Here is a 9,367-nt window from a genome sequence, read left to right as displayed (position 1 = left end):
GTTGAGTTGTGCCGCTGCCCTCCGCGCAGCCCCCCGGCACGGAGCGCTCCGGCTATTTCTAACGAGGAAAAAACAGCCAACCAGACGGCGGAGGAAGCTCCAAAACGCACTTTGTCGCTTTTTCTCCACCCGTCGGGTTTGAGGTTTGGTGCCGGGTTATTTATTTATTATTATAATATATATATATATATATATTTTTTTTTTTTCGCTTCTTTCTGTTATTATTGTAATTTTGTGCGAAAGGAAGTTGTGAACAACTGCGAGTCAGGAAGTGGAAATCCACACCGGTTGTGACAAGCTGGGGCTCCAAACTATTTCATTATTTATATAGATGTGTCTATCAACATTCTGCTTTTCATCCAAAGAATAAAGGGAAATGCCGGCCGGCCCCACGCCTGACGGGGAATGACAGACCGCATCTGAGCAAAGGAAGGACTAAATATATCAGCTGAAGCAGCACCGGGATTTATTGAACTCGAGAGACTTTTTTTTTTTTTTCTAACCTAAAGACCGAGCGAGAGATTTAAAGGGTCATTAAAAGGGGAACAATTTGCAAGGCCCTTTGGCTCGTGGAGCGCAGCGAACCTCCGGGCAGGAGCGGCGTTTGTAGGACGGGCACCACATGAAGGCACCACGTCAAGGCTCTGCGCGATGAATTCTCTATCCTATGGATACCACTTGTGAGGTTACGCACCGAGAAGATCTGTAATTGATCTCGCACCCGATAATTTCAATGCCTAATATTCCCCAGGATTGCTGGAGTACCCGAGGAGCTGCGTCGGACTGTATTCGGGGTATGCCATGGGCTGTATTCAGAGCATTAGCTGCAAATCCAAAGTTTTCCGGGAAAGTATTTCGGTGATTGAAGTCAAAGCCTCCATCGATCCCATCCCCACCAGCATCGACGAGTCCTCCAGCGTGGTCCTGCGTTACCGCACCCCGCACTTCCGCGCCTCGGCGCAGGTGTTGGTGCCCCCCATCCCCAAGAAGGAGACGTGGATCGTGGGCTGGATCCAGGCGTGCAGCCACATGGAATTCTACAATCACTACGGGGACCAGGGAATGTAAGTCATAGAAGTCGTTCCAGAGCGCGCTGTGTGTGTGTGTGTGTGTGGGCATTTGTGAGGTGAAGGGGAAGAGCCACGGCCTGGCTGGGATGAGCCAACGGCACGGTTGGGTTGATGCTAGAAGCTGGCTTCTGTGAAACTTAGCAGGACTTTCTCCTATGCTTTGAAATAGCGAGCGAGCTGGTGCCTGCAGCTTTTAAAGCAGTGGGTGTCCTTGTCTTTCTGATGGGAACACGCTCAGAAAAACGTGCTGCTGGCGAACCAGGAGCAGCACCAGAGAGCCAAGCCCCGGAGCCAGCCCTCCTGCAAAGGGCAGCCCCCTGCATCCCCCCATCGCACACTGCGCATTGAGGCACCCCGGGGCAGCCCTGAGGCTGACACTTGTGGCTGCTCCCAGCCCCCTGCTGCTGTGCTGCAGTGTTGCTACCAGTGCACCGGGGGCACGGGGATGGCGGGATGGCGTAGGGGAAGCTGCTTGGAGTGCTCTTGGCTGCAGGCAGCCCTGAGATGGGTTTAGCCAGGGGGTAACACTACATCACCTTGGGGCAGGGTTAAAAAACAAAGACATTGGCTTCTTCGTTTGGGGTAATTGGAAGAGTGGGAATAGGCATACATATCTGTAGGAGTGGGAATAAGCCTTTATATGTACGGGAGGTGGGAGGAACATAGGGGCTGTTTGCACTCCAAAAGCCCCGTGTTAGCGGTCAGACAGTCACAGTGAGACAAGAATGAGTCAAATGGAAATGTCACCTCCCTGCTGTGAGCAGTCAGCCCCCCCGCAGCCTCAGCCGGCGCTCTGCTCGTTGCAGGCTTTGGCCCACAGTGCAGCCGGCAGCAGCTCTGCGTGCCTGCATGGAGCTGCAATTCTGCAACTCATGGTGCCGGCAGCGCAACCCTGCAGTGCCTGAGCTTGGAGAGCAGAGCTGGGTGCAGCGGGGGCTGCGGGCGCTGCTCGGCTCTGGGAGCACGGAGGGAGGATGGAGGGGTGAGAGCTGCTGCCCCTCTGATGATCCTGGGGGGCTGGGGGGGTGATGCTGGCTTGGCCTGCGTGGGGAGGGTTGAGGGAGAGAGTGGGAAGGTAGGGCTGGAGAGGAGAAATTCGGACACAGCGCAGTGCCCTCCTGGAGGCCTGAGCATCCGCAGCCCTCCATTCCTGCCCAGCTGCAGGCACGGGTTGGGCAGCTCAGACATGAGCAAATGCATGCAGGGAGACGCAGAGCACGGGGAAGGGCGCACCAAGGAGCAGCCCTGAGGGACAGACTCCTGTCCTCACGTCCTCTCTGCTCACACAGTAAGCGCCTGGAGGTGCAAACTGCAGCACCTGGCCAACGCTGGCAGCAGGAAGAGAGCAGCTGAGCTTATCTTGATTTTAGAAGTACTTACAGCAGGCCTGAAAGCTGTGGGCTTTTTAGCTTCAAACCCTTCTATAGCAAGGACAATTTGTTGCTCAGACATCCCCAATTCCAGGCCGTGGGGATTTGCAGGTGTAATTCTCACATAGGAACCAGCAGCCTTTAGTGAGCAGCTGCAGGGGGACGTGGGGATGTCCCCAAGTGCAGCTCACATCCGCCACAGCAGGAGGAGCAGGCAGGGGACCAACGTGCCTCTGCTGCTCACCCCACACCCCCCCCGAGCTGTCTGACTGCTCTGCCCCCGAGTTCCCCCGTTGGTAAAGCAGGATGTGGTGCAGTCTCCCCAGGATGCGTTGCTTTGAGAGCTGCGGGCAAAAGTTTGCTGTGAGCAGGCAGTCAGAATGAAGAGCTGCAGATGTGTGGGAGAGCCATTATCCAGAAAGCCAGGGAAGCAGAGAGTCGTTTCCCTGGGAGGCTCATTGGGCTGATACAGAGGAGCAGTGTAACCAGGATGGTGTGCCACCATCTGACAGCCCTAAATAGGGGCTGAAAGGCTGCTTCATGCCATTAGAACACACTCTGGAAGATTTTTGCCCTCCTTGTGGCTGTCAGCCATTGTAATACCCCGACCTCTATGGAGCTGCATTGCTTTGTGCCATTCATCCCAGCTTTCCACGAAGGGACACCACTGGAACAACCATTTTTCTCTTCTTTTTTTTTTTTTTCCTTCATCTCTGTGGTGGCAGCAAACCCAGGACTCCAAATGAGGTTGGGCCAACCCCAACAGCAGCGCTTCCAGCAGCCCCCAGTGCTGGGACAGAGCAGTGAGGAACAGCCGAGCAGATGGAGCTGTGCATCAGGCTCAGTGCACGGGTGTTGGATGCAGAGGGCATCAGTTTGACACGCGCTTTTAAAGTGAAACCGATGATTTTTTGGCCAGATAAAAGTGTTTTTAGGCGTATGGAGAGAAAAATAACTAAAGCTTCAACCACACGTAAATGCTGGGGTTATTTTGCTGGTGGCTCACACTGCCAGGAGCACAACAGCCTGGGCAGGAGGAAACGGAAACTCTGTCACCTCTCTGCATGCAGATTTGGGGAACCCTCCCCCCCCCTTTACCCCAGTGCTGCTGTCACCAGGCAAGGCTCACTCCAAGCACCAGGGCAGGATGCTGCTGTGCCACGTGGCATCCTCAGTGCTGGGCCGTGGGGTTCTGACCTGCAGGACCCAGCTCCAGCAGAACCAGCATCGCCCAGTCCTGCTTCTTCATCTCCATGGAGACATGCAAGGAGCAGCGCAGATGGTGGTATGCAAAACAGAGCGAGAAATAATGCGGTTTGAATGGGACCAGCTGCAAATCTCAAGGAGCTGCAGGTAGATTTCCTGCCCTGAGAATCACTGGGACAGCCGGGCAGCGCCGTGCCATCACTGCACGTTAGTGGGCACCTCTCTGTGGTGAGAGTAATTCTCCCACATGCGCAGGGCTGGAGGAAAAGCCTTTGGTGCTCTTACGGAACGCCGTGGCTGATTTATAAGGGTTATCCCAGGGCTGCTGCTGCTGGGCAGAGTGCCTCTCCTGGTAGCACGAGGATGTTTGTTGTGAGGGGTTTGGTCTCTGGTGATGCTCATTCTGACTGAAGGTTTCGGAGCAGCAGGAGTGACAGAATTACAGCCCAGAACGTAGCGGTGTTGGAGCCGACAGCCACAGCAGGCCTGTGAAACAGAGAGGATGGTGCCTTTCCTGCTGTTGTCAGCAAAGTGTTTACTGGGCACTTTCTGGCCTTCGCTTGGCTCGACACCATCCCAGAAAGGTGCTGATGCAGCTGAAGATCGTTCCATTGCATTCTTTCCAGCACCACTGCCGCATTACTGAGCGCAGACAGGAGGTGTGCTGGCAGCAGGGCAGCCAACAGCAGCAACCACTGCAGCCTCTGCTCTTCACAGCCCAGCCTGGCACCTCCCCAGCCACACAGGCTCCTTGTGACCTTCATGTCACAGCTGTGACCCTTCTGGACATCGTCACATCTCAGCCCTGGGCTGCAGTCATAATGAGAACCAGGCACCTGGACAGCAACCCTAAAACCACTGCTGAAAGGGAGGGAGAGCCTGAATTCAACCTCCTGCATGCTTCAGGGCTGCAGGGAGCAGCCTGCTGAGCCGTGTCCTCCGGTGTGCATCCCTTGGGATGGCTCTGGGTTGGAGGGGAAATGAGCGAGCATCCCTGGCTGTAGCAGGGCTGCTGGGGGTCCTTCTGGCTGCTGCAGGTTCACGCTGACTTCCAGGGAAAGGACTCCCTCTGCCTGCTGGCTGCAGGGAGCAGAAGGCTGCAGCAGCCGATGCCGCATCCCATATCCGCACATCCACAGCCACGCAGCCCAGCGCTGTGGTTCTGACCCCAGATCCCATCCTGCACCTGCAGATTTGTTCAGGTACCCACGAAAACCATCTATTAAGTGACCCCATGGGGAATCAGGCAGCGACTGCCAGACGTGTGTAGTGCAGTGCTGAATGAGCCGGTGATTACAAACACGTTGGCGCTTCACGGTCGTTAACTAATTAGCAATCAGCCTTGTGAGATGGTTACATCAGTCCCAGCCATGGGAGAGGAGCAACGTGTCCCCAAGCACCCCAGGAGCTCCTGTGTGCTGGCGCTGTGGGATGGCAGAGGGCTGCTCTGCCTTCTTGGCTGACCTTTCCATCAGGCTGGCGCAGGGCGCAGTGCCACCGGCGCAGGGATGGGGCGGCGTTACCACCCTGCTGACCTCTGTTTCTCTGATTACTGTAACATCATCCTGGCCTTTGAACCGGGTCCTTCCTGGGCTGTAGAGAGATGGGTTACACTGCCAGCATCATGCAGTCAGCGGGGAGGGACCGCAGCTTGGCCAGAATGAAAGGGCATGACTGCAAGCATGGGCACAGCATCAGAGCAGCGAGGGGAAATGGGAGCCTGTGGGGGGTGGGAGGCAGCTCTGTGGGCAAACCGAGTCCTGGAAAGGGTCCTCATTGTTATGAGTGGCATAGAAAAGGTCTTCTTTCAGGTTGGATGTTAGGAAAAACTTATCTGAAAGAGCAGTGCTGCACTGGCACAGCTGCCCAGGGGATGGTGGGCTCACCATCACTGCAGGTGTTCCAGCCCTGTGAAGATGTGGCACTGAGGGATGTGTCGGTGGGCACGGTGTGGTGAGCTGGGGTTGGGGATCCTAGAGGTCTTCTCCAACCTTTGTGACTCTGTGATTCCTGCATGAGAGCGATAAAACCCAATAAGAGCCGAACAGGAGTGCATTCCCAACTCTTTCCTCTCCTTCCTTGAAGTCCTGCGTGTTTCTAAACAAATTCATTAACGTGTTATCTGTAATTTGTTGGTTTTGCAGGTCAAGTTGGGAGCTTCCAGATCTACTGGAGGGTAAAATCCAGGCCATCAGCGACTCGGACGGAGTGAACTATCCCTGGTACGGAAACACGACAGAAACCTGCACCATCGTGGGTCCCACAAAGAAGGAGTCCAAGTTCAACATCAGCATGAACGACAACTTCTACCCGAGCGTGACGTGGGCAGTGCCCGTCAGCGAGAGCAACGTGGCCAAGCTGACGAGCATCCACCGGGATCAAAGCTTCACCACCTGGCTGGTGGCCACCAACACGGCCACCAACGAGATGGTGACCTTGCAGACTATCAAATGGAGGATGAGGCTGGGCATAGAGGTGAACCCCAGCAGACCCCTGGGGCAGCGTGCCAAGCTGCAGGAGCCCTCGGCTCAGGAGCAGCCCCAGGTCCTCAGCAAGAATGAGCCAATACCACCCAGTGCCCTTGTCAAACCCAATGCCAACGATGCTCAGGTACTCATGTGGAGGCCAAAGGACGGAGCGCCGCTCGTGGTGATACCTCCCAAGCACCGATAGTAACAAACCTGGCGTCCCGGCACTGAAAGGGAGAAAACGTAACTGGAAACAAAGCGAAACAATCACGTAGGTGTTAGAATAAACACGTATAATCTGAGCGAAATCAAAAATGCACTTTTTAGTCATTCAACAAATGCAACCATTCTACCTTCTCCCATTGGGACGGATTTCACTGTGCTAAAGCTACAGAGGAGACCTCGGGCCGGGGTCTGTCTCACCACTGGATTCCTAAGGGAAGGAATGAACACTGATGTCTACCAGTATTGCTTTTTTTGTTCTCTTCCCTCTTTCAGTTCCTGTTTGAACTTCAGTCTCATTAGCTTGCCCAGACTGCCCACGACAATAAGAGCATTTTATTTGGGATTTTAAGAGTCTTTTGTTGTTGGATTTTTTTTTTTTTCCTTCTCCTTTTTGGTTGAGAACAGAAGTTCCTGGGGCAACAAGTCAACTATTTAAGATAAGGATTTTTCTTTTTTAAGCTGTAAGGTTCTGAGTTGCAAATCCAAGTCATGCGGCCTTATGTAGACTTTGCTTTGCATTGCCAAACTTTTGCCTTAAAGCTACGTCTGAAAACAACAACAACAACAACAAAAACACCACCGGGCAGAATGTCCTTTCTACAGAGCTTGTGGGAAAAGAGCTTCGGAGCGAGGAGGAGATGGTCAGCGCGTCACAGGCAAACGAAAAGGGCACGGGATTGGAAGAAGCACCATCAAAAGAAAAACCTTCCTGGTTTTCAATTGAGGAAGCTCGGAAATCATCTCGGTTTCAAAGCAATGCAAATAAACTGCTGTCGGATGGAGCTCCGCCGCCGTCTCCCCGCTCGGCAGGAGGAATCGAGCTCAGCCCATTTGCCCTTCTCGGCGTTGTACCACGGGATGCTCTGATGGGCAGAGCCAGCAGCTGCAGCCTCGGGGTCACCACTGTGTGCGGAGGCATCGAGACACACGGGTGTAAGCGAGGGCAGATCCATCCACTGCGTCTACCCAGCAATATCCACAGTTCAGGAACGGCCGTTCCTAGCAAACACTAGAGACAAAAGCTTCGAAAAACTCTTCTTCCTACGGTAACGAATCACGTTGGGGTTCGTAGGTATTTTTCTTCCCAATGACCTCATGATCTACACAACTTCCAGGACCGGGGTGAGACCGTGCCCGTTTGGTTACGTAGCCAAGGATCCTGCACGGGGCGGGAAGCAGGGAAGACCCACATCTCGGGTGTAGATCCTCCAGTCAAGAAAGTGCATTTGGAGCAGGAGCCAAAACCTGGGTTTCAGCAAGAACCTCATCCAGATGGCTTCAGAGATAGCAGCTGTGCTTCTGCAGAGGAAGGGGGTGCGGGAAGGTTGCTCTTAGGGGGGAGGGGGCGCCTGTGGCAGCGCTTTCTGTGAGATAACGTTTCTTCCTCTTATTCACAACACGCCTCCAGAGCTGGGGCTGAGCAGAGCCCAACTGCAGATGCTCCCGGCCCTGCGGAGCTGGTCCGAGCAGGTCTCGGTCCTACGCTCGCTGCTCAGAAGGTTCTCCCATGGGGGAGCACCATTCGCTGCTATTGCCACCTCCTCCTCCCACACAACAAGAATTTCTCCTCCTTCGCTTCTCCAAAGCCGCGCCATCTATTATGGCAACAGGTTCAGCATCTCCCCTGCGTGGGGAAAGCACGCCCCACAGCCGCCTCAAACCAGCAAACATGGACGTGGGGTCCCTGCAGCGTGCCCCCCCAGCAGGGTGCCCTCCTCCCTGTGCTGCAGAGCTGCTCTCCCCCTCCGATGGGAGACCCTACAGGTAGGCAGTCTGACATCACAAGCAGCTTGCAAACAACTGGACTGGATCAACCTCAAACCCATCAGCCAAAGGTTGCCTACATCTAGGCTCTGGGACGATAAAGGACGAAGCTAGGGAGGCTTTGACTTGCACAGTCACTCTCTATTGAATTCCATTTTCTTACACGGATTCGGATCCCAACTACAGCTCCACAGGCACAGCTCTCAGGACTTGGCTGTCTTTTCTCCTAGGCAATACATGCAGAAGAGGACAAAACGGGAGCTGTGGGCGATTGCTGGTAACACTTGCACGCACCTCTGCTGCTGCTCCAGGCAGACGGGCGGGGGGGAGCAGAAGGGGTATTTATGTCTGGTATTCACTTTGTCTCCAGGTGCTGAGTACTTACAGTTCTCACTGATGTCAGCATGGGTCGAACAAACGGGGCCCAGTTGTCTTAATTACCTGCACAAAGGAATTCCAAGGAAAGATTTATTCTCAGTCACCAAAAAAATCACATTCAGGGAACACCTTTGTCCTTTTCCACTTCGCTTCGTGTTGGACTCAGTTTCTCCCAGCACATCGAGTACATCTGTTTCCTTCTCCCTCTACCTGGTGGACTGGATGCACCCACGCAATTCCATACCGACCTCCTGGCTAAGTTGCCCCGTTGCACTGAATGGACCCAGCTGAGCAGCAAATATAAAATCCAACCTTCACTTCGGGTCAGCTTTGCATGGACCTCTCCCTCCCCAAAGAATGCCTTTATCCCGTGCCTAGTTCGGACCATGCCTCCCTCCACCTCCATCCGCACCACCACACCCAGCATAGAAAGTGCTGCTGCCTCTGGTGAGATTCCATGCTTTGTGGTTACAAACGATGTTTTTCCAATGCTGCTTCATTGCGAAACTGACGAGGACAGATGGGCTGTATCTGAAAGGAAGGGTGGCTGGAAGGGGTGGGTGCTGCCGGCACCGCTGGGTGACAGCTGGGGAGTGGGATGGGGACCCAGGGCATCCATCCAGGAAAGCAAGCTGCTGCTCTGGCAGCATTCTGCAGCAAAACTAGAAAGGATGCCCTGGGAAGGGGATGGAGCACCGCGCTGCCTCGCCAATGCCAGCAGCACCAGGGTCAGGAGCCCAGCAGAGCAAACCCAGACTCAGAGCAGTGCGGGTGGGGGGGGGGGAAGGGGAGGTGGATTGGCCCATTCATTCTGCACGGCCCTGGGAAGGCGAGGGGTGAGGCACAGCAATAAGACTTGTCCTTGGTCTTGCAGAGATACTGTGAA

The 9,367-nt window shown here is 54.6% G+C and overlaps 1 protein-coding gene across 1 annotated transcript; it reads left to right on the top strand.

The window, feature by feature from the left end:
* Nucleotides 1–18: 18 nt before the first annotated feature.
* FAM78A (family with sequence similarity 78 member A) lies at nucleotides 19–9,238 on the top strand. The gene is made up of 2 exons (XM_042831008.1): nucleotides 19–1,064; nucleotides 5,791–9,238. Exons 1-2 carry the CDS (start codon nucleotides 802–804, stop codon nucleotides 6,317–6,319), a joined length of 792 nt encoding a protein of 263 aa, XP_042686942.1. The 5' UTR covers nucleotides 19–801; the 3' UTR covers nucleotides 6,320–9,238.
* The last annotated feature ends 129 nt before the right edge of the window (nucleotides 9,239–9,367 follow it).

This window comes from Centrocercus urophasianus, unplaced genomic scaffold, assembly GCF_019232065.1.
Source record: "Centrocercus urophasianus isolate 14NV4802_14NV808 unplaced genomic scaffold, USGS_Curo_1.0 seq_34, whole genome shotgun sequence".
In the NCBI taxonomy this organism is placed as follows: Eukaryota; Metazoa; Chordata; class Aves; order Galliformes; family Phasianidae; genus Centrocercus; species Centrocercus urophasianus.
The sequence above is the reverse complement of the archived record's forward strand: the minus strand, read 5'-3'. Positions and strand labels throughout refer to the sequence as shown.